Raw genomic sequence first — 25,781 nt, forward strand, 5'->3', positions numbered from 1 at the left:
CCGCCTGATTGCAGTTCGGCCCTTGCCGCGTCAACCCAGGCGGAGCGCCAGAAGCAAAGCTGTGAGAAGGTTGGAGGGCGCGGGTACCCCTCGTCCGGGCCATGTCTAGCTGTCACGCTCCGGAGGGAGACTGTTGCTCACTGCAGTGTCGCGCGCAGGTAGGGGCGGGGCACTGTATTCCCAGGAGGCGAGGCGCTGGCGCTGCGCGACGGCGGAAGCGGGGTGCAGGTCGGGTGGGGCGCTTCAGGCCGGTTCGGACGCGACCCACGCGCGCCGCCGCTTCCGTTCCTCGTGCAGACCTGAGGCCCCGGGCCCCAAGGCGGGCCTCCTTCCAGCGATGGGATTCTTGGATGGCGGGGGTTGGGCACCAAACGTTGAAAAGGGAAAAATAACGGAGGAGAGCGTCGGGCGTCTTTCGTGTGTGTTTCAAAACAACTTAACATGAAGACAGACCAAGCTGGGAAACGTGAAGCTCTGGAGTGGAAATGAAGCTAAGACTGTGGTCTCGAGCTTCTTTTCTGCGCCCTGGCGACCAGCCCGACGTTTGCCGCCCAGTAGATACTCGGAAACGTACTCCGAGCCAGATCTGTGGACTGTAGCCGGCACTTTTCATCTGCACAGTTGCTCTTTGCCTGTCTCGGTTTAGATTGATTATGGGATGATCGTGAAAAGGATTTTTCCTTAAGCAGAAGTCAAAGGAAAATCCACCCTCAGGCTGCTCATAACTTTTCATTCACTTCTGCGCACTAAGAATTTTATGGAACACCCAAGTGCTCAGGGTGGTGATTAAGACCATGGCCTGGGGTTTGGAGGAGAGCTAGACGAATAAACAATTAAAATGTGAGAAGCCTTGCTTAAGATACAGGGAAAGTCCTTATTCCTCCTGTTATTCTTTTTCGGGGCTGAACGCCCCAATTAAAAAGTAGTAACATGACATATTTTATTGGGAAATACTTGTCAACCACTATCTTGTGCAAATAAGTGGCTTAACACAGATTAGCAAAGTCCCTTGTTTCCTTTTTCCCACTTATTACAGCTTATTTATTTTTTCCTCTTTTCACTGCCAACTAAAATTGTCGTACACTGTCTGCCTCTGCAAGGTTTAGGTCACTATCTACTGGAGTGGTTGACCTTCAACACACCCTGAAAGGAGTTCAGAGAGGAGTTAGGAATGAAATGTTCGAGGAAGAACAGGACTTCAGATTTTTTTTTTTTTTTTTTTTTTTTTTTTTTTTTTTTTTTTTGCGGTACGCGGGCCTCTCACTGTGCTTGATTCCATGTAACTCCCCTTCACTAAAATCACGTCTCTACTGACCTCCCCCCCACCCCACCGCTTTGGAGCAGTTCCTATGAGCTGAGAGGCTCCCTCCCGGGTTATTTTGCCCCCAATTAAACTTAACTGTCACATTGTGCATTTTTTTTCAGTCGACATCGTTTTTTTTTAAACTACCCCCTAGAGTATAAACTCCTTTAGCGCAGAGACTTTGTCTTGTTCATGGCTGAATTCCCAGGAAGTGCTTGGTACATAGACACTCAAGAAATACTTATGACTGGCATCACTACCCACTTAGCTACTCAGCCAACTGAAACTTAGAATTCCTCTAAGCCTTCCTTTTTTTCAGTCTTCTCACCCAAAGCCCACCCTTTCTTTTTAACTTCTTAATTATCTTCCAGATCCATCTCCACCATCACCACCTTACCGTTTCATTTTGAATTATTTCCACATCCTTCTTCTGGTCTGGTCTTTTGCTTCCTTGGTTGTCATGCTTCAGCCTCTTCTCTTTATTGCCACTGTAGATACGTTTCAAAAACAAAGTATGATCCTATCATCTTCTACTTAAAACTACTCAGCAGTTATCAGCCATCTATAGCATAGATGGTTGGTCCTTAGATGAAAGGTCCTTACAGTCTTTTTCCCTCCCCCCTCCATCCCATAGAACCTAATTCCGGTTCCAACTACTCAGAGTTCCCTCTGACTGAAATGCCCTTTCTCCTCTTCACCTACCTGCATACTTGGCCATCCTTCATTAAAACTTAGCTCAGCATCCCTTCCTCTATGAAGCTTTTCCCAACTCCTGCCCCCTCCCACCAGTAGCTTCTGTTCCCATAATGCCCTGGACCATCTTGTTTTATATATTGCTTTGTCGTTTCACAGCTGTTAACTTCTTTACTAGAGTTTGAACCCTCAAGGGTAAGGATTTTCTCTTACTCGTATTTATTTATTCAGGACCTTCAGTAAAGGTTTGTTGAATGAATGAATGAGAGGCTATATAATAGATACCAAAAAAAGGTACACAGTGCAAATGCCATGGCACAGAGTTTGAGGAAGTATCACTTCCTGCAGAGAAGATGAGAGAAGGAATCATAGGGGAAGTGGGTAGGAAGCCTGGTGTAAAGGCTGACAAGCAAGAGTTTGACAGCTAGAGGTGGGATAATTGGAGATCCAGCATGAGCAATAACAGTGCAAAGAGGAAAAGATGTATTCTTGGCTGGCAAGAAAATGTGTCTTAGTCATCTATTGCTGCACAGCTAGTATCCCAAAACTTAGGCTTAATGCACAATCATTGTCTCACACAGTTTCTGATGATTAGGAATCCAGGAGAGTTTAGCTCAGGGTTCTGGCTCAGGGTTTCTCATGAGTTGGCAGTCAAGCTGTCAGCTGGAGCTTCAGGTATCTCAAAGCTTGACTGCAGCTGGGATCTGCTTCCAAGCTCACAAAGTTATTGGCAGGCCTCTGTTCCTCACATTTTATTGGCTGGAGGCCTCAGTTCTTCACTCTATGGCCTTCTGCGTAGGCTGAGTACCCTTACAACATGGCAGCTGGATTCCCCCAGAGCAGGTGATCCAAGAGAGAGCAACCCAGACAGAAGCTGTAGGCTTTAGTAACCTGCCATCAGAAGTGACATACTGTCACATCTTAGTCTGTCTTCACACAGACCAGCCTGGTACAATGTGGGATGGAACTCTACATGAGGATGTGAATACCAGGAAGCAGGGAGAGCCATCCTGGAGGTTGATTACCACAACTAGGTTGACTAGAACTGAGAGATGTATGTAAAAAAGTGAAAGAAAATATGTGAAAAGTTAAATTGGAGCAAGAAAGCAGATGGACTTAAATAAGAGACCCAGGGGGTGATATTTGAACATTAAATGGTTTGAGGAAGGGAGTTCAGTGATCAAAGTAGTGTTATTATTTTTGTACTAATAATAGAGTGAAGGGTAAGCCGGAGAAGAAGAAAAAGGAGAAATTGTAGGCAAGGAGACCAAATAGGAAAAGATAACTTTAATCCTCCCCAAATATGTGTCCGTGAGAGCTTTTACTCAATTCTTACAAAATAAGAAAAATAAGGACGATGGTAAAGTGAATTTCACAAAATTAATTGCATTCATTTAAAGGACTATGTTTCATTACAACATTATCCTTCTACTTTTTTTATGTTAAAAATACACTTTCCTTTTTGAAAAATGTGATAATGGATGGTTAAATATAACCAATGTCATTAACTGGTAACCTTATGTCAGTCCCTAAAATTTTAAAAGCAGCAACAAAAACTACCGGTCTTGAAATTCAGAAGTCTAAGAATCACTGATCCAGATTATTAAAATAAGGACACTGATAGCCAGAAAGGGTCACAGACTCGCTGTAGTGGGGGTCAAAGCTAAAGCCAGCCTCCTTGTCTTCTGATTTCTAGTCAGTGCTTAACTGGTAAGAAGAGTTTTTGTTTTTTGTGTTTTTTGTGGTACGCGGGCCTCTCCCTGTTGTGGCCTCTCCCGTTGCGGAGCACAGGCTCCGGACGTGCAGGCTCAGCGGCCATGGCTCACAGGCCTAGCCATTCCAAGGCATGTGGGATCTTCCCGGACCGGGGCACGAACCCGTGTCCCCTGCCTCGGCAGGCCGACTCTCAACCACTGCGCCACCAGGGAGGCCCCGTAAGAAGAGTTTTTAAGTGTAGTGAAGGTAGGAGGGAGAAATAGGGCTTTGAGTGGAGGTGAAGTTGCAGAGAAAACCAGTATGCAACGAGGAGAATGAATCAGAAGTGCAGAAGGAAACAAAGACCAGAGACAGAGAAAATGCTGACACTTTGACTGTGCCTGTATACAGTCCATTCTTAGGCCAGTGCGAGGAAAAATTCTGCAAGACTGAAATGATCAGAAAAGACCACTAGGTGTCTTGGGGCTATCTTTACGCTATTTTACAGGTCTGTGAATTGTAGAATGCTGACAGTAATGCAGATGATTATTTTTCATAGAAAGGCAAGTTGTCTTATAGAGATTCAACTTATTGCTTCAGCAGATATTGTCCAGTTTTTCTATATCATTTATTTGTAAATCCAGGATTCCTGATTATTTTTATGTGTGTGTGTTTTGAATTCTCTTTGGACACCGTTGTATCATCTTTTTGGTTCCCTCATTTAATTGATGGGCTAAATACATTTGACACGTGTTCATTTTATGTTTGTTAAGAGTCCCTTGGGAAAACCTCTACCTGAGGAATAATGCCTCTATTATGCTTAAATTGAAAGAAAAGGTGGGGGAAGGGATTAGAGCCATTGTTGGCTGTGAGCAGGTATCTCTCAGTGACAGTCGAGGCTGATTTCCTTAAAATAACTAGATTGAAAAATTGGGGAAATGAAGTATTGATTCAAAAACTGTTTAGGCTTTAGTGTTTTGAAAGTGTATACAAAATACTGTTAAATGTTTCTTCCTCACTGTATGGAACCTCTACTGTAAGAAGTTGATTGTAATCCATCTTTAGATATGTCTTTCAAAATTCTTATTCTAACAGACCTAACAATAACAGGCAAGTAATATTGACATTCAGGGAAGAGCTAAATACTAACTAAACCTTTTCTTTCTTGTGAATTCTTATTAAAATACATATTTTAATTTTTACTTTTCTTATTATTCTGGATAACTTAAATGACTGCATTTTTACTAAATATCTCTGTTGGTTCCTGCTGCTAAGTGATTATTTTTCTTGAAATTGTAATTTTGTGGGTTTGAGCGATTGAATGAAACTTTATTAACAACAGCTGCCTTACCATTGTTATTCCTGTAGCATGAAGCAGGCCAATTGTTCTAATACCTCAGTACTGGAAAGACAAAAGGGAAAGGGGAGGCCCTTAATAACAGACTGTTTTCTATAATGTTTGCAACGTGCCCTGCAAGTTGATGGTTAAGGATTGGAAAACTGCAGGAGTCTTCTCATTAGCTGTAATTTAATATGTAATTAAAATATCACTTATATCCCTAAAAAAGGAAATAGCAAATTATACAGGGCATGGGTAATTTCGGCTAGATTTCATAAGGAAAGATGTAAGAAAGACCAATATAACTTTAATTTTAATTCAGGAATTTTTAACTCGTTAAAATGGGAAGAAAACGAATATTGACTGTGTCACACATTGTGCTTCATGCTTTGTATCCATTATATCTCATTTTAATCCTCATAATGTTCTTATTTAATGGATGAGTAAACTGAGGCCCAAGGTCACGTAAGCAATAAATGGTATAATATAGATTTGCCTTTGTGTCCATTAACTCCTAAGCCTGTGTTCAATCAGAACTTTTAAAAAATGTCAACATTCCCATGTTTTTAATTTTATATATTTAAGTCTACTCCATCAAATGATCATTCGTAGTATTTATCTAAAATAAAATGTGTATGTAAAATATTAACAGTGAATTTGGGAAAATATCATAATTTCAGAAATCCAATTAAATAGCTGAAAATTTAGTCTGTTCAATAATAATCCCTCTTTGGACTCAAAGATGTTTTTTTCCCCTTTACCCAGTGCCAAGATTTATATATGCAGGTTTGCTAGCTGTGCTTCTCTGCACAGTGTGACTACTTCTTGTTCACTTTCGCCTGGAGGGTATAGCCCCTTGGGGTCCCATGTGTATGTAGGGATTTTCTATTAGATGCCCTATTCTGAGCACACCCAAGGCTTTATCTTGTGTTTCTAGTGACAGGCATAGCTATCAAAATTGAAGAGGTCACCAGAGATTTGCAAATACCTTCAGGGAAATTAGGGCTTTGGATCTCACTTCCCTCCCAGGTAGACTCACTCTTGTTTCTTTTATGGCTGTGAAACCTTATTTTCTTGCCAGCTCAGCAGTATATTTTGAAATATTTTTTGAATGACTTATTCAGCAGTTTTACTTGTTTTCAAGGTAAGGTTGTATATTATACTGCCAAAATGGAATTCATTGTATTTCTTTATTATAGTTTTTGTTTTCATTAATTTTAGCTTTAAAACAGAGGGGGAAACGCCTTGTTTTGTTTTCTAAAGAGGTAATCATTAGACATTTAAAAGTAAGGCTCTTATTTCAACTAGATTTATCGTACTGATCATTTCACCATTTATACAAATATGGAATCATTATATCGTACACCTGAAACTAATATAATGTTCTATGTCAATTATACCTCAGTATAAATAAATAAATAAGGCTCAGTGTTTATCCCAACATATATCTTCATAGGATTGGGCCTAGAAAGTATTAATTATGATTGTTTCTGAGTGCTTTTTATATTATTTCTTGACTTTATAATTCCATAATACATATATATTGCTTTTGTAATAAGAGAAAACAATACAATTGCTATGAAAAAAAGGACATTTTTAGAATAAAAATAAAGTTGAACCAACACAGATAATAAACAAATAACTATCATAGTATATCATGTATATCATGCCTTAATTGAATAAGATGTTATGTGTAAAGAAATTTTCTGGACAGACTGAAGCATGTCCCTTTCAGCACTAGATCCTATTTTATTTCAGCCATTTCAGTAGATACTTTGTAATATAATCTGGGCATTTCTCCACCTTGTTCTTGCAACCTGTTCCATAATATTAGACTGTATGGCCCTGAATAATTCCTGGTTGCAAAATAATATAGTAGATCCACATTCCAAACATTAAAAACAAAATATATTTTGTAATAATTTTCTCCCTCCCCGTACCTCTCTATGGTAGATTTTCTTAAACTTCCTTAAATTGGTTTCTTAATAGAGATATCATCTAGAATAGTCATTTGATAAAATAATGTCTATTTTAGAAATCATTATCTTCTTTTTAAGGACAAGGAACATCCAAAATACCTGATCCCAGAGCTCTGCAAACAGTTTTACCATTTGGGCTGGGTCACTGGGACTGGAGGAGGAATCAGCTTGAAGCACGGGTAAGTTTCTGGCTGATTTCATTTCTGAGAATTCTCCATATAAGTAGACCACAGAGAGCCTAACATGTATTACGTACAAAGAACAACCAATGATCAGTTTTATGATACTGAAGGTATTTAGTTTCTAAATAGAGAAATAGGTATTTGCATAACTGAATGGAATAATTGTGCAGATGTTGCAGATATAATAAATATCTAAGGATTTAAGAACCATAATTTCTAATCAGAATAATTTGGTCCCCAGTCCATGGAGTACCAAAGTTAAATAACATGTTGCTGGGTATGTTCATATGTCTGGAACTACCAAGGGTCCCCTCGGGATAGACAGGATTTGTTTCAAAGGTTCAGATACATATTTTAAAGTCACTTAAATATAGATTACTAACCACCTAAAATGCTAAAAATTACATTTTTTTGAGTCCAAAAAAAGGCAATATGCCTTTCTAAATGCATGTATCATTATTAATGGACATAGCACCTGCAGGTCCATGTTGTTCACAGGACAAAACAAGAGGTACTGGCCTTGAAACAGAAGGAATGAATAGTAGTTAATTGTTCTTTAGACTTACTCACTGTCTTTCCTTTAAGAGGGTGAAGAAATAAGTAACCTACTAACAATGAAAATAGAGGTTGTGGAATCTCACTCTCTTAAGTGTTTCTGGAACAGGATTAATGTATTTGCTCCTGAAATATTTTAGGAATAATATTGTATGGAGGCTGAATGTTAAAACTGAGTAACTTGATTTATTTCTTTATCCTAATTCACTTTCTTTAACAAAATTGGATTACTACAATATTTATGTAATGTTGAATTGTTTAGAAAAGAACGGAATGTAAAATGTAATCAGAACATTTTGAACAAAGGGGATTTTATGGCATACCACAAGATGATGCCATTGAAATTTCATCTGCTTCAAATTACCAAGGAATTCATGAAATATTAATTAAACTGTGGGAAATGACAGGGGAGCCCTTAGTAAACAAATGTCACAGTTCATGTGTAGGGAGGCTCTCAGTCTGGAAACGTTCTGTTCCACATGGTATCAATACATGGGACATCCGTCATGTGCGTCCTCTCTTACCATCAACCCAGTGCTAATGTGTCAATCAGCATTTTGCAGGTTTTCAAGTTATTTTGCCAAAACTTTCAAGTTGATCTGTTCACAGCAAAGTCCTATAATAACAACACTTGTTGTTTCATTTATTCATTTAGGAGTTGAGTCCTAGTAATTTGGTTTCTCACCTGTATTACTTATAATAAATTATATTCTAAACATTGCCTTTAGTTAACTGCTTTTTTTTTGCATTTGCAGAAATAGTTTGTATATGTACAAAAGAGAGCTTTCTACCAAACTGAGTTAAAATAACTTTTCCAACTGGCTCAAAAAAAACAGCTAAGTTAAAAATAGAATGCAGGTAAGGGACCATTGCAGATCTCAAGAGGGAATATTTTTGATCATAAAGAAATAAAAGACTATATTCTTTGTAAAACTAAAATTCTTTGTAGAACCATGCACTAAAATTATGTGTGGTCACCCTAAAACACTCACTGGCAGCTCTTAAAATTAATTGGTTTTATGGCACTACAGTCAATTTATAGGGAAGTTGCATTGTGTTTGTAAAATGCTTTTTCCTCAGCTTCTTAATTGGTGAGGAGCCTCCTGGAGGTCACAGGTGAAAACAGCCACAGTTTTATGGCACTGTATTTGGAATCTTACTAAATTTTTGCTTTACAGAGTAGAGTGGGTAATTTGTAGTAACATGTTGAATTTTCTCCCTAATATTTAAATGACTTCATAGACCCATATCAATAATTTTATCAGCAGTATTATTCTCATGTTAGTGAAAGTTTGGTTTTCTTTATCTGATGCTTAGAGCGAATAAATTTGGAATGAAGCACAAACCCAATAGATTGTGTTTCCAGAATAATTCTAGCAATAAGCCCTTTGGGGAATATGAAATTATTTACTGATTCCAAGGTTTGGCTACTATCAGTTCAGCTTGTGCTATTGGTGTATGGTGCCAAAAATGTATATAATAAAAGATAGCTTGGGCTTCCCTGGTGGTGCAGTGGTTGGGAGTCCGCCTGCCGATGCGGGGGACACGGGTCCGTGCCGCGGAGTGGCTGGGCCCGTGCGCCATGGCCGCTGAACCTGCGCGTCCGGGGCCTGTGCTCCGGAGCGGGAGGGGCCACAGCAGTGAGAGGCCCACGTACCGCAAAAAAAAAAAAAAAAAAAAAAGATAGCTTAAGACACATATAACAGTTAAATCAGAAGGAAGAAATGGAGGACCAAGAAAATATAATCAAGGCAATTCCAGGATACTAAGCAGCCATTGTACTTAGGCTGGTTTCCTGTCTTTCACAGCATTATTTTTTTATGTGTCAGAGACACTAATCCTGTTGTATGCTATTAGAATTAAAATTAATAAACCTATATTGTAGACAAGATAATTGAATCATAGGAAGGTTTAAAGGATTTTTTTTAAGTAAATAAAAATTGAACATGTATTATAAACTCTTGTGTTTTGTTCACCTGCTTACCACATTGTGAAAGAGCAGGGAGTATGGAGAAAATAAATTCTAAAGCTTAATACCTTGAAACTCAAAATGCTTTTGTTTGTGGCTTACAGTACCAAGTAAATACTTCACTTTTAGTCTTTGGCATGTTTCCCTCCTAAAATAAAGGCTCTGTCATCTTTGTATTAATATTTTTATCCATGTATCTCCTTCTTTGTAGGTATACTTTTTTCTAAAACCTATTTAGCTAATCTTTTAATTACTCAAAGTTGATCAAAGTCTAAACTGATTTCCATTTTATAAAGGCAGTAATAAAAATAGGTTTAGCATACCAGGGAATTTCCTAGCGGTCCAATGGTTAGGACTCCACGATTTCACTGCTGAGGGCACAGGTTCAATCCCTGGTCGGGGAGCTAAGATCCCACAAGCCATGTGGCATGGCCAAAAAAAAAAAGAAAAGACATTTAGCATCCCAAATTATTTGAACAAACTGAATAAAAACCCTGGATTTTCCCACTTCGTAGGTGGAGTTTATTTACCAGCAGACTGTTTCGAACTTTATTTGAGTCTGTTCCCAGGACTGCATAAATATCTCCGCACACAAGAAGACCTACAAGTCCACTTACCAGCGGAGGTGACTGGACTAGGTACCACACATGATTCTAGAGTCTCTTTCATGTTACATGAGGACAAAAGATTTGGATCCCTGGTATTTATAAGGGGCCGTTTTAACAGTAATGATCCCTATGCATTCCCACTGGTTCCAGAGGAGTGCCACTTTATGGTTTTCTTATGCAACAAAGTTCTAAAGCAATAGGCACTTTGTGAAAATGAATGCTTGAACAAAGCTTACTCTGCTTTGGATTTCACTCCCATTATCAGGCATTTATTTTCTAGACCTTAATTTACCAGTAGATCCTTAAAGGTGCTTTCTTAAATTTTTTTAAGTTCCTAGTCTATAGGTTTATTAGTAACCCCAACTTCGATAGCTCAATTCAATATAGGCAGTCATCCTCATTTTCACTGGGAAACAGTTAATATTTATTCAGGGTCCCTACGTCCATGCCTCGGTGGCAGACGCTGGAGCGCGCAGGTGCTGGTATTTCCTTCATTTGCATTATGTGGCAGTTCTTTAACGCCCTCTGGCAGCAACTGAAACTGATACATGAGCCAAAGGACCTTTGTTGAGGGTGGAGAGAATTTAGAGAAGATTTTAGATTAATTTCCAGAGCAAGTTTGAAAGCACTTTGTGGTAAGTGGTATTGTTATAGCATCTCCCTTAGCACAATGTGCTGTGTAACACAGAGATCTCCAGATGTAGCCATGCCTTTTATATTTCTAACTTTCTGCAATTGTTCTGGCTTTGTTACCAAATATTTTCACAAAATAGAAGTGTTTTTCAATTAGGAAGCATATACTGTTCCACCCAAAAAGTAGCCCAGTGTTAATGCTGTAATTTAACAAACCATCCAGCAGAGGTCTCTGAGCATCATGTTTTATAATAAGAGCATTTCAAACAATAAAATTAACCCTGATTTCTTGCAAGCAGAGATCTACTCCAAGTGAGCATATTTCCCCTGATTGGACTTTAGAATAACTGTGTTCCATGTATAGTAAGATAAACTCTGCTTATTCATGCTTAAAGATGCTAAAGACTTATGTTTTCAGATTTGTATTTCCCCTAACCAGATAAAAGCCTGGTTACCATTGATTTTGCACCATAAAAGGAAATAAAGAAATATATATGAAAATGTAACAAAAGCAACTATCAACATTTTACTGTGTCACCAGCATTATAAAATTAATTTGGTATTCTTTCTATACAGCCTACACCATTAATTAAATAAAGCAGCTATTTGTATGACTTGATTTATAAAGATCATTAATGATTGGACTGCAAGGGTATACTTTTCTTTTTGCAAAAGCAGAACGTTAGAGTTAAATAAATACCAATTTCTGTATTTTGTGTTACCAGCAATGAAATCTACATTGCTCCTTCAGGAGTGCAAAAGGAACGCATTCAGGTATGGTAAAGGGATACTTCTTAAACCCAAATGTCTGTTCTTCTCTACTTGATTACTGTTTTGTGAAATGGAATTAATATTAAAAGAAATCTTAGTTTTGAAGGGAGGTTATATTGTGATGATTTAAATACTAATCAACAAACATTTGTTAAGTAACTATTAAAATTTTTTAAGGTGTTAAGTATCCTGCTTGCAATCAGGTGTTTTGAATTCTCATTCAGCCTCTAGAGGGCAAAAGCGAATAGTGCAATCTTAAGTCATAATAAAAAATGATTCTAACTTTGCAGCATTATAACACCATCTTTATCAGGCTAATAGGGTAATCAGATTGGTGGTCTCAAATGGACCAAACTGATTCATATTTAATAATGGCAAAGCTCTTTCAATTTAAAGTTATAAAACTTTGTATCAACATTTTGAGAAGACCCATTCTGTATTAATGCTAGAATAAACCCAGAATAGAGTTAAAACAAGCACATAATACTTAATTCTGTCTAAGGCATAGTGCTTCATTAATAAAACATTTATATTGTAGTTTGTAATAAACTCTGGTAAACGAAAGTTACAAGTCAGAGATATGCATGTATTACTAGGAAAAACCTGTGGATCTACATAATTCCTTAGAACTTTAAAAATAAAGTACGTCATCGAGATTAACATTTCTCAGTAGCAGTTAAGTTTCTCAAGGGATAAGAAAATTTTACTCTGTATTTTTCCTCTTATATTATGAAATGTGAAAAAAATTATAACACCCATTCTAAAATGATTATATATAGTCTCTCTGAAATATAGTTGTGAAATTACATGGCAAAGCTGAGAAACTAAGTTGATGAAATGACATCAACATCATTACATGCATATTAAATTTTCCATATCACTTTTTTCTTCAAATTCTAAAGGTCGATTTTTTTAACTTTCTTGAGATGATTTTTATTAGTAGAAAACATTTTTTTATTTTTCAAAATGGCTAAAAAATTTTGAGAGAGAAACTATAATTATATAAATATTTAAAATATGAGTTAAATATGTATATATATTAGCACTGTTTATATATACTATATATAAATGGAATTGTGTATATGTGTGTATATATATATATATACACACACACACACACAAGAAAGGGGACATTTCTAATTGATATTGTATAAGCCTTCTTTTTTTCTTTTTCCCCCTCTAAATAGCCTGAAGACATGTTTGTTTGTGACATCAATGAAAAGGACATAAGTGGACCTCCACCATATAAGAATCTTAAAAAAAGCCAGTGTACTCCTCTTTTCATGAATGCTTACATAATGAGAGGTAGGCAGAAAATGTATTCAACGTAAAGAATATTTTCAGAGTAGGCTCCTGTAAATAATGGCAATTGTTGTTGTAGTTCACAGTTCTTGAATACCTGCTATGTGCAAGGACTTTAAATATGTTAACTCATTCAGTCCTCACATCAGCCTCTGTGGGAGGTCCATTATTACCTCATTTTATATATGAGAGGACAGAGGCTCTGGGAAGATTTTCCCAAAATAAACAGCCAGTGAGTATTGGGGCCAGAATTCCAACCTAGATCAATATGATTCCACTAGATTGTCAAGTTAGCCAACTAAATATTATATTTACAATCCAATTCCTACTCTTAGTTCAGAGTTATATCTCTGGGAACTTGTAGTAGAAGTTAATCAAAATACAAATGAGGGAAAATCATGACCTTTTCTTCACTTCAGTAGGAGTGATTGAAAAATTTACTTTATGATAAAAATAGGACTCTTACTTTAATTCCCAGAAATTGTGGTAGAAAACCAACCTGGAAAGGTTGAACCTAGAGGACAATGTAAAAATAGGAAAGTATAACTGAAGTACTGGCTCAGCCTTAGCAATGAAGTCATTAGGACCATGCTTTAGTATAGCCCCTGAATAAAATCAATATAGAGTTAGTAATCATGCCATGTGCTGTTCCCAGACATTATCAGCTACTACTGAAAGGATGAAACTTCAGCAACAGATTCTAACAGCATGAAGAATCTTTCCTAGCAAAAAGCTAAATAAACTTCCCATTGCAAAAGTAGCCATTACTGAGTTTTATAGCATACAAATTCTTTTTTAGGTAAATCCCTTGCATCTATGTCTTAAAATTCCTACCATCCCCTTATGTTACTAAGATATGGCCTACACTATGAAGCATATCTTGATGATTAAGGGACAGACTAAACTGGGTTCAAATCCAAGTTCTTCAACTACTGTCTAGTTGGACAACGTAGTTAAATAACCATGGACAAATTATTTAACATCTCTGAGCCTCATGTCCTTGACCATTAAATGGGGGAGATGGTTGTTGTGATGATACGAAGAGATAACATCTATAAAGGGGATTTGCCCAGTGCCTGGCACATAGGAATCCCTAATTGAGTGGTGGTAGTATTATGATTATGATCTCCACAGTCATTATAGTTGTATTTCAGACCATGTAAAGGATATTTCTTGAGCATGTGTAAAGTATCGTGCGTTGTCCTGATGCTGGATAAAGCTTAATTTTTTTTCCTTGTGCTTTCTGACTTCTCTATCAGTAGTTCTCTTTCCTCTCTTCCTTTCTCCCCTCCTACCCGCTGCCAACTTATTATTCCATGCCAAGAAAAACGAGTCCAGAGCCATATACAAATAAGTGTGTGTGTTTATGTGTATGTATTTTTTTCTTTAAAAGGTGCAATTTAGTTTTCACTGAGCATATAACTGTATTCTTCCCCCTCCAGGAGCAGGTGCTGTGATTCATACCCACTCTAAAGCTGCTGTCATGGCCACCCTTCTTTTCCCAGGAAGGGAGTTTAAAATTACACATCAAGAGATGATCAAAGGAATAAAGAAATGTATCTCAGGAGGGTATTACAGGTATTTTCCCCTATTTTTTGCTTAAATTATTTGAACAGGGCTTCCCTGGTGGCGCAGTGGTTGAGAGTCCACCTGCTGATGCAGGGGACACGGGTTCGTGCCCCAGTCCGGAAAGATCCCACATGCCGCAGAGCGGCTGGGCCCGTGAGCCATGGCTGCTGAGCCTGCGCGTCCGGAGCCTGTGCTGCACAACGGGAGAGGCCACAACAGTGAGAGGCCCGTGTACCGCAAAAAAAAAAAAAAAAAAAAAAAAAAAATTTGAACAGTATTTCTCCCTCTTGTAATAAACAGGATACTGATCTTTTTATGTATTTAATGAGATGTTGTAGATCTGTGTTAGATAGTACCCCCCTTAATATTATACTTCCAGATCTATTCTCAGTGACACAAATCAGATGCCTCCCCTCCTTTTCCCCATCCCCAACCCAGCCTTGGTAAATTATTGCCAACATGAATAATTAAATGTTTGTCAGAGTAAAATGCAAAAATCCTGGCTGAGATATCTACAGAGCTGGAAAGAGTGTGTTCCTTTATTGAAGAACCCCAAGAGCAAGCTCTCCTCACCTTCACTTTGTCTTCAGGAAGTTTCAGCTCTGACTAAATCTTATGCTTCATTTTGATCTCATGTAGTATTTCTGGAATATTTTCATTTTTAAAAAAGTTTTATAATTATTTTAATTAAGTAGATCTCTATACATTTATAATTTTTCAGTGTGGAAACTGGCATAGATAGTATAGAATAGAGGCCTTCTGGATAAAATCAGCTAAACCCACCAGCCCACAAAAATGTAGCAATTATTCGTCAATCTAGAGTAGTGACATGAAGAAACACGTTCCCAGGGCTCAGGGACAGGCTCGGCATTTTGTTTGAATGTACAGGCATTCTTGTTCCTGAGCCTTCACCCTTCCCAATTTCCTAAAGGGGCTGAATCCACTTTGCCTTGTTTAGAGGAAAAGGGTGCCAGTTTTTCTGAAGTGTTCTTACAGCAATATCTTACTGTTACTGCACATAATAGACTGTATGTGTTTAAACTAGTGTGCTGAGAAGTTAATTGGACTTGATTTTAGTTAATATTTATTGTGTGCCTAAAGCATTCCTCAGCACTGGGAAACACCTATTTACAAAAGTTAAATATTTAAATTATGAAAGTGTACATACTAAAAAAAGCATAGCCGCATATTGCCTTTTCCATATCTGGGTCTTGAAGGAGAGGCATTATGTGTGCTATCAGTTTCATCGGCATTTGATTGCTTTGGTGAAGAAATAAAAATAGGTCAGAAGGGGCTTCCCTGGTGGCGCAGTGGTTGAGAGTCTGCCTGCCGATGCAGGGGACACAGGTTTGTGTCCCGGTCCGGGAAGATCCCGCGTGCCGCGGAGCGGCTGGGCCCCTGAGCCATGGCTGCTGAGCCTGCGCGTCCGGAGCCTGTGCTCCGCAACAGGAGAGGCCACAACAGTGAGAGGCCCGCGTACCGCAAAAAAAAAAAAAAAAAAAAAGTCAGAAGAACGTGTGAGACGGTGGAGAGGAGCGGAGCACAATAGAGAGCCTTTGGAATTTTGTGGAAAAACAAATGCCATGAATGAAAAGATGTCATTTGTTATGCATCACAATGTATACACTTTATATATTATTTTGAATGTCTCAGAATTTAAAGAGTACAAAGTTTTTTGACATGCTTTTGCAATTCTGTTTGAACCTGCCTGGGAAATCAGTAACAGGGTCATTATCACAGCTCAGGGGCAGTGATACTTCATCAGTATTTGGGGAGAATCCTAAGTGTCCAGTCAAAAGAAGGGGCAATAAAAGGTGGATGAGTAAGAAAGAATGGAGTTTTTACATTTTCTATTCTACTTTTTAAATTTTTAAGTCCATCTTAAAAAAAATTATAATAACTTTCAAATGCCTAATTCTTATCGGGGGAGGTTACCATGTTAACTATAATTGTTGTACCTTTTGGATGCAACATGCCTATGGTAGAATGAAAAGAATACTGTTTGATGGTCAAAGGACTACCCTGGCTCTGTTCCTCAGGTCTTATTTTGCTGTGAATTATTTTGCACCTGGAGATATTTCTGACTGTTCGGTATATGGTAGAGGAAAATATAAGTTTGTGGTTCTCCTGGCCAATACTAGGAAAGATTTGGGACTAGCAATTTATTCCTTCCACATTTAAGGATATTTTATAATTACCTCTATTTTACTTAAGTGAAGTAATGGGCAACCTCGTACTGTTCCTGATAATGGTTGGCCAGGTTCTTTATCACATGACAGCTACTCAGTCTGTACCTTCCCTAAAGTAGTAACTTCTGATAATATATGGATAGAACTTATTTTGGTTAAGTTTAGCCATCACAGAGGTAGTTGAAAAGCAGATGTAACATTAACAAGGCAAGAGAAATTCATGTTAAAAGGAAAACATGTCTGAGTTTTGATTGGCTGTAAATGACCTCACAAATAGACATAGTTTTACCAGTAACAAGCTATTTGCTTAAATATTACTGCAGAAACAAAAATGAAAAATGCATATTCTGATTTCATCACATGTACTTACTAAAAATAAGGTAAAGAAGTTCTAATGTCACAGATTTGAGAACGTTCTGAAAATATTGTCATACCTTTAATAGTTAGCTCCAAAAGGTTTTTGCTATCCCAGGGCCATAAACCACACCTGCATTTATTTATTTGTCTATCCAAGACACTTTTGGGTCCTGCAGAGATAGAACAGAATGATTTTGTATCGTTGGGAAATTCCTGCCTTAATACGTAGTTCAATTGTTAATCCTTCCTATGCTTCTAATTCTGAAATTTATCATTTCTCATCTCCTGTTAAAACTACTGTGGTTCTCTATCCTTCAGGGAAATACTTGTATGATCTTGATAATTTCTTTGTTAGGTTTTGGTATCCTGTACAAATTTCTGCCACTTATACTTAGGATTGGAACAACGCCTGCCAAATTCCCAAGGTGTCTCTTGATACAGTTGTTTATACAAGATACACAGAATAACATGCAACATCTTGTTCCTAATTTGGAGTGGCTTTTCAGATATAAAGAGAACGTCTAACTTGTTATTTGAGAGAAATATAAATTTTATATATGAATGCCTTTGTTTTAAAAAGGAAAGCAAATGGCTTGTTTTGTCTTAATAGATATGATGATATGTTAGTAGTACCCATTATTGAGAATACACCTGAGGAGAAAGACCTCGAAGAGCGAATGGCCCGAGCAATGAATGATTACCCAGACTCCTGTGCAGTACTAGTCAGACGGCATGGAGTCTATGTCTGGGGAGAGACATGGGAGAAGGCTAAAAGCATGTAAGTGTAAACTGAAACCAAAGAACGTCCGGGGCAAGTCACCACACTCTAAAAGAGAATGAAATGTGTTTTATGATTGAAAACGGAGTATGATTTTTTTGTGTGTTACTGGTCAAATTGGTTTAAATTTAAATAGTTTATCATTAATTATTTCTAGATATTTTATTTGTATTATATATTCTTTTGTTAAGAAATATTTTTCAGATGAGCTGTTATTTGGCAAGGCACTATGCTCTTTGATACAAAGAAGGAGATACAGATCTTGTTCTCTGAGTTGAGGGCTAGAATAAAGCTAACCCAAGTTGCATTAAGATTTGCTGTATTTATTTCAAAAAATGGCACATAATAAAAAATTTAAATTTACATAAGTAGTATATTTTAAACCCCCTTTTATTTCCTGAGAAGTGTATAGTATGGTGGCATGATTCAGTATGATTCCGTGTTTTAATAATGTTGGAGACAGACTAAGAGAAACTTTGCCTAGAATTGAGGAAAGAAAAAAAATCTGCTAGGAACAGGGTTAACTTGATGCAGAGGAAAAATGTGATTGTTAGGATTGGAGAACTCTCTTTTCACTGAACACTTTTAGTTCTTTTTGCTTTTATTTTTTAACAGGTGTGAGTGTTATGACTATTTATTTGATGTTGCCGTATCAATGAAGAAGGTAGGACTGGATCCTACACAGCTTCCCGTTGGAGAAAATGGAATTGTATAAGCCAAGTGGAAGTTTATTATACGTAGAGACAAAGCTCATCTTAATTATTCTTAAATGACTCAGGTATTTTTTTTAATGAATTGAAAATTTCCATGAAGCTGTTGATTTGTCACTAAATGCTGCAGATCTTCTGACAACTGGATGATATTTGCTTATATTCTTGTTTTTTTTTTTTTGTTTTTTTTTTTTTTTTTGCGGTACGTGGGCCTCTTACTGTTGTGGCCTCTCCCGTTGCGGAGCACAGGCTCCGGACGCGCAGGCTCAGCGGCCATGGCTCACGGGCCCAGCTGCTCTGCGGCATGTGGGATCTTCCCGGACCGGGGCATGAACCCGTGTCCCCTGCATCGGCAGGCAGACTCCCAACCGCTGCACCACCAGGGAAGCCCTATTCTTGTATTTTAAGTGGCAATACAATGGAATAAAAATTTTATAGTGAATGTTTTTTGTGTTTATTTCTAAACCCCTTAACAGCAAAATATTTTCCTTTAATTTTTTTTATATATACTCCCAGAGAATTCCTATTACTCTTTAAAGTTGTTAGGATAATAGAATTCATTGGAAAATGTCTACTTAATTACAGAATGAGCATTTTCTTATTTTAATATTGATATCATAAATTTATATGAAAAGTCAAGGACATATATATCCCTCAAGGTTGATGTCAAAACAATTTTATAGATTTCCCCTATATGCTGTAGTGCTTGCCTGTATTGTAACCCAGGGCACTCATCTTATATTGGGATCTGTTGTAAAATTCAAATCAAGTGATATTAACTCAAACTCTCCTAGCCAAATAAACTGTGACCAACCCAGAGATGTAATCAGAAAGTGTTTTTTTTTTAATGTAGCCAAAAGCAACACCATCTTGATCTTAAGGTTTTATTTGGTTAATGCTTTTATTTAATTGGGAGAGAAACTAATACACCATCTTCTAAATTATAACCTCATACACCCCCCTCTCGGTTTATCGTCTTGAACCATTTGAGTTCATTTACCCCAGTTCTTTCACTCCAGCAAGTCTTTAACCTCATCCAGACTTCCAGTCCCTTGATCTTACCATTTGTCATTGTCCATGACTCCTTTCATATCCTTGCTTCCTTCCTTATGAAGCATAGATGATGGCCCAGCATTTTCACCACTTTATTGGAAACATCCTAACCCCCTTGTATCTTACCCCCCCCATCATACTCACCTGGCAAAACCCACAGTCCTTGTGAGCCAGTTACTTGGCACCTGTACCAAAGCAGCCAGGCCTGATGGGAAAAAGTACACAACTATGTTGACTGATCTCACTTCAGATTTATGACCACACCTCTCAGGTGGGCACTCCATGCTGTCAAACAAACCTACTACACTTCCCTAGTTAGTTCGTTTTCCCTACCTGGTGACCATTTCTCCTCACAGCTATTTATCTGACATCAAATACCCAATCTTCCTCCCCCCATCACTTCTCAGATGGTAACCTCCTCATACTTTCAGAGATAAGTAGATTCATTCCCAAGAACTAACAAATCTTCCCATTTCACGTTTCCATCAACCTTCCTGCCTTCAGCTTTCTTTGCCTCTTTCCTTCTGCCGAATTCTAAGTTCGTTCTTCCACTTATGCCTTGGATCCAATGTCCGCTGACCTTCTCAAGGGCTTTGCTTTCTGCAAAGATCCCCACATTTATCCCATTTCTTTCTTGCATTGTTAATTTTTTACCCTCTTCCACTGGTATAAAAACATGCTGTAATACTTTTCACGTTAAAATACACACAGATACCTTGCCTTCAACCTCCCTTCAGCTAACTCCAGCGCCTTTAGAGCAACGCTTTTTGAAATAGTGATCTGCTTTTCTGTTAACTTCTGTTCTCTCCCTTGCTCCTTGACCCACTCCGATCCAGCGGCATCATGGCCACTGAAACTGCTTTACCAAGAATAAGAAATCCCCCGCATCCTTATCCTTTTGAATGCTTCCTTTGCTTTCTTTGCTCTGAGTGAATCCTGTCTCTCCCCTGGGGATACAGTTTCCCCTGAAGCTGTCAGTGGTGGTTGTTTTCACTTCCTCTCTTACCCCTGGCAGTCAGGTGAGTGAATTCCTTGGACTCTAAATGTTTTTCCCCTCCTCCTTGTTCCATTGTACTCAGCAAACCGTCAGTCACAGATGATTCCAGCTCTCTTGCGACTCCAAACCCATACCTGTGCACCTTAATATGGATGAAGGGAAACGCAACCACGTCAAGGTCAAGTGGGCCTTTAATGCTGCTGGTGAATTTTACTTTGTTACCCCGGTTTCTTCATTCCCCTCCTCCCCTCGACAACTGTGTCTCTCTTCAAACTTCAGACACCTCCCTGCATACTCCCTCTTGGCTGATGACCTTGACTGCTATGTCACTGAAAAAAATAGAAACCACCAAGAAAAAACTTGCTTCCTCTTCTGCCTGCAGATACTCTCGTGAAGAACTGGCCATGACTCCCACTGAGGCCAGCCTCTCCCCTTAAGCAGTAGATCTCCCAAGTCCAAAAACAATTCCCAGTTTCCTGGCGTCTTCCCCACCTTAACTCCATCCTTCCAGTCGCCCAGGCAGATAATCTTAGCATCCTGCTTGGCGGTTTCTTTCACAGGCTACATCCAGCTAATCAGCAAATCCCATCAGCTTTAACATTGAGACTAGTCTCTAAGCCAGTGGTCCCCAACAGTTTTGGCACCAGGACCGGTTTTGTGGAAGACAATTTTTCCACGGACGGGGGCGGCAGGAGGTCGGGGTGTGGGAGATGGTTCAGGCCGCTGTAATGTGAGCGATGGGGCGCGGCAGATGACGCTTCCATCGCTTGTCCACCGCTCACCGCCTGCTGCGTGGCCCAGTTGCTAACAGGCTGCGGACTGGGGACCCCTGCTCTAAACTTCTCATTGCATTCACTTAACCACCTGGCCCAAGGTCCACCATTTCTCACCTAAATTATAGCAATTGCCTCTAAACTAATTTCCCTGCTTCAGCCTTTGCTCCCCACTCTCATCCCTGGTCCCAACAGTGTCTGCTCAACACAGTAGCCTGCATGGCACTCCTCTGCTCAAAACCCGGGCTTCCTGTCTCACAATGAAGGCTCCGATCCCCTCGCCTCATTCAGTCACCCTCCTCCTCACCTACTCTGCCGCAGCCACTCTGGCATCCTCCTGAGTCTTTACAGCTTCCCAGGCACTTTCACACGTGTTCTTCCCTCTTTAAACCTCTTCCTCCAGACACCTGCCTCGCTCATTCCCTCTGCTCATTCAGGACTTCACAGATCACTTCTGTGCTGTCTTCCCTGATTATTTTATTTTATTTTTTTATTTTTTATTTTTTTAAATGCTCCGTAACTTCGGAGTCTTTGCCCTTGCTGGGCCCTCTCCCTGGGATGCTCTTCCCATGTGTGGCTCCACGGTTATCTTCTAAAGGTCTTCCTTGTGTGAATTAGATCCTCCTCTGACTGCCAGCGACACAACGAGGAGGGCTTGCCTTCCCAGCACTCTAGGCAAGATTCCATTTGCTAAGTTTGGATCTTTCAAGTAGGGCCCCAGTAAGGGTCCTTCCCCACTCCACACACGCCGCCCGCTCCCCCCAACCCCGGTGTCCTTCAAGTCAATTGAAGGAGACCGAGTGCCATTCAGAAGCAAAGGGAAGCTTCCTTCCTTGATGTAACGACAGACAGGTGCCAGCTCCCGGTCCAGAGCCTGACTGTGCTTATTTGACATTGCAGCCCCACTCTCCGTACCCAGAGCGCTCGCCTCTGCTTGCGCTTCCTGTAAAGGGCTCAGAATGAACTAGCATACTATAATTTGTTTATCTTTTTCCCCCCTCACTAGAATGTGAAACCCATGAGGACAGGGATTTTCCTCTGTTTTGTTCACAGGTGTATCTCTACTCTAGTCCCTTGAGCAGTTATCTAGTCCCTTGAGCTGTATCTAGTACGGAGTTGGTACTCAATAAATACCTGTTCAGTGAAAGGCAAAATGAATGGCAAGTTCTCTGTATTTTATGCGCCTTTACGGTAGCTTTTTGCCAAAATGAGTGGCCAGTTCTCTGTATTTTATGCACCTTTAGGTAGCTTCACTGGTGATGACTCCCTCCTTGAAACTTTTCTCTAGGCTTCCGTGACCCTGAACTCATGCGATTTTCTACTTACCTCATTGGTCACTTCTGTGGTTCTTGAATACTTTTCGTCTCTCAGATGACTAATTGTTGGAGGGCCTCGGGACTCTCTGCCCTTAACGGTATTCTCCACCTACACATTTTTCCCAGGAAATCTCATTCAGCACCATAGCTTTAAACATTATCTATGTGCTGATGACTCACAGTGTTTTATCTCTAGCCCAGATGTCTCCCTTACATTCCAGACGTATCTCTCCACCTCCTAGCCTCACCCGTTGGATGTCTAATAGGCATCTGAAACGTACCTTGGCCCAAAACAGTGCCACTGATTTTTCTTCTGTATGAGCCATTATCTGCCCCCTCTCAGCCCCAAACATTTTCTGAATGAGTATGCCAAACCTCTTTGAGACAGACCTCTGTCTTGTTCACTACAACCAAGAAAAATGCCTGACACATTGTAAGCACTTCGTAAATATGTGTTTTCTGGGTTCTTGGTGAAGGTTCCTCTACTGGGGAAAAATAGCTTTTGTCACTTCTGCTTAACCTCATTTTCTTAAGATGGAGCTAATGAAAGAGGTAAAGTATGTGAAGGAACAAACCGCAGGGCTTGACCCATAGTAGTTATTCAATAAATATTAATTACCTTCCTTTCTATAAGTCCCATTTAATCCTCCTGAGAGGGTTTCGAAGTATTATCCCATTTTTTTAGATGAGGAAATTAAGCTCAGATAGGAATAATATGTAGAATTTAAGAGAAAGGATGTAAACTGCTTACCGCAGTGCCTATCATATACTAGAAGTGCATTCAAACTATAAAGTTCCTTTCCTAAACACCCCTCACTTAGCTACCCTCGCGGTAATTGTAATGCAGGTAAGTCATTTAAGCTGTGCTGTAGTACAGCCTGTCTCCGACTGTATTTTTTTTTTTTTTACTACTATACACACCGAAAAGATGAGCAAAACCTGATTTAGAGGTGGGGGGGACAGGTAGCTGGTGGAAGTCTGTATCTCCTAGTTAGTTGTTGTTGTTAAAGAAGAATATGATCCCTATAATGCGATTGTTAGAAGCTGAGGTCCAAAGGTGATACACGTACCGCTCAGGAAGGGCTTATTCTCAGCGTCTGGCACATGCGTGTTCAGTGAATATTTGTGGAAGGGAGCAATAGACATTCTTTGCATGCCCTTATGACTGTTTTTCTCTCAATTATCCCCACTTCTTTAAATAAGGAGGGGAAAGGTGGGTTATGAATGAAAGATTAAACTGGTAAGAGATCTAAATCAAACACTTTTATTTCATTAAGTGCAGGACATTCCATTCACTCCCAGATTGAATAAGGAATTAACATTTCAGTCAAGAGTATATTATTCGTTTCTCAAATGATTTTAGAGCCTTCTGGTCCAACCCAGCTCTCTTTTGTGAGAAGCAACTCAAAATACTATAGTTCCCTAAAGAATGTCCCAAACAATCAGAACGGTAAAGTCATAACCTTAAGGAGAGTTTCATCTTATATTTCAGCTGGCTCAAATACTTCCCTTTTGATGAAGAAAACTGCCATATCTCATCAGCAATTCCAGTCAAGGTAGTCAGATATGGGACTTATAACATCGATATCACTTTCCAAGAAGCAATAAGAATTCTCCCACCAAAGTTCTTTAAAACAGGACTACAAGACAAACAGAATTTGGCTTTTGTTTCATTGCCCTATAATCTATCATCACTGAGTCATCACGTTTCGGATGATAATCACTGAACTAAGTATTCTTCTTTTGTGGTTATAAGTTATAAGCTGTGCTCATCTCTTTGTCATAGTTGTCACTAATCGTGTAATTTTATTGTTTGAAAGTATATTTTCTGAAAATTAAATAAACCTGACTAAAGAAAAAAATATAGTTTTCCTCCATTTATTTTCTTCTTGTTTAAAATTCTATAATTTTTTATTATTGGAATTTTAGAAACCAGAGAATAAGCAAGACGATTAAATATTGCATTAATTAATATTGTATCAATCTCCTCTATGATTGTTCTTGAAACTTTCTGATTTAGAAGTAAAGGTTGTGAATGAATTTCTTCAAGTCATCATAATGGTGCCCAGCCCAGGCCAGGTGTTTTTTGTTTTTTTTTGTTTTTTTGCGGTACGCGGGCCTCTCACTGTTGTGGCCTCTCCCGTTGCAGAGCACAAGCTCCGGACGCGCAGGCTCAGCGGCCATGGCTCACGGGCCCAGCCACTCCGCGGCATGTGGGATCTTCCCGGACCGGGGCAGGAACCCATGTCCCCTGCATCGGCAGGCGGACTCCCAACCACTGCGCCACCAGGGAAGCCCAGGCCAGCTGTTAATGTAATAATCATAGCAGTCTCTACTTTTTAGGAGCCCAAGCACTATGGTAAGGACCTTTAAATACATTACACCCAATTCTCATAATAGCCCTTCAAGGTATTATTACCCCCATTTAATAGATGAGGTAAATTAAATTAAGAGGTTAAACTACCCAAGTAAAAAATTTACCAAGACCACCCAGCAAGCCCTCTGCACTTTCCCACGTCAACTCAGTTTTATCTCATCAATACGATACTAATTGCTCTTATGGGTGTAAAGAGAGTTTTCCTCCTTAAGCATATGTAGCTTCTGAGATAGGCATTAGGGACTTAGGAAAAGAAGCTTCTCTGGCTTTACTGACCTAATAGTTCCCAAAATTTCTTTGGGGACCATTTTTTTTTTTATTTTTTTTTCGGTACGCGGGCCTCTCACTGTTGTGGCCTCTCCCGTTGCGGAGCACAGGCTCCAGACGCGCAGGCTCAGCGGCCATGGCTCACGGGCCCAGCCGCTCCGCGGCATGTGGGATCTTCCCAGACCGGGGCACGAACCTGTGTCCCCTGCATCGGCAGGCGGACTCTCAACCACCGCGCCACCAGGGAAGCCCGGGGACCATTTATTAATCATGCATTGGGTTTCCATTTATTATTCAACTGCACGATTAACTTTTACCCTTTAAAATATAAAATATTCTCTTCCTTCTATTATTTTACTTATAATT

At 39.2% G+C, this 25,781-nt stretch overlaps 1 protein-coding gene across 3 annotated transcripts; it reads left to right on the top strand.

Moving 5' to 3' along the window:
* On the top strand, window positions 1-24,977 carry APIP (APAF1 interacting protein). 3 transcript variants are annotated; one of them, XR_013829448.1, is made up of 8 exons: window positions 1-158; window positions 7,088-7,188; window positions 11,682-11,730; window positions 12,915-13,032; window positions 14,472-14,607; window positions 17,755-17,922; window positions 18,538-18,700; window positions 24,921-24,977. XR_013829448.1 is itself a non-coding variant. In XM_079929354.1 (7 exons), the coding sequence occupies exons 1-7, from the start codon at window positions 102-104 to the stop codon at window positions 18,635-18,637; spliced, it is 729 nt and encodes a 242-aa protein (XP_079785480.1). In that variant the 5' UTR covers window positions 1-101; the 3' UTR covers window positions 18,638-19,074. The 3 variants fall into 3 exon arrangements, 1 of the variants encoding a protein (XP_079785480.1); XR_013829449.1 differs by lacking the exon at window positions 24,921-24,977 and adding an exon at window positions 24,264-24,292; XM_079929354.1 differs by lacking the exon at window positions 24,921-24,977 and having other exon boundaries at window positions 18,538-19,074.
* The last annotated feature ends 804 nt before the right edge of the window (window positions 24,978-25,781 follow it).

This window comes from Stenella coeruleoalba (genome assembly GCF_951394435.1).
Source record: "Stenella coeruleoalba genome assembly, chromosome: 8".
Classification (NCBI taxonomy): Eukaryota; Metazoa; Chordata; class Mammalia; order Artiodactyla; family Delphinidae; genus Stenella; species Stenella coeruleoalba.

Coding starts and splice junctions, on each gene's coding strand:
- APIP (XM_079929354.1), top strand. CDS start 102: ATGTCTAGCTGTCACGCTCCGGAGGGAGACTGTTGCTCACTGCAGTGT. Junction 11,731..12,914: donor TGCAAAAGGAACGCATTCAG/GTATGGTAAAGG, acceptor CCCTCTAAATAG/CCTGAAGACATGTTTGTTTG. Junction 13,033..14,471: donor GAATGCTTACATAATGAGAG/GTAGGCAGAAAA, acceptor TTCCCCCTCCAG/GAGCAGGTGCTGTGATTCAT.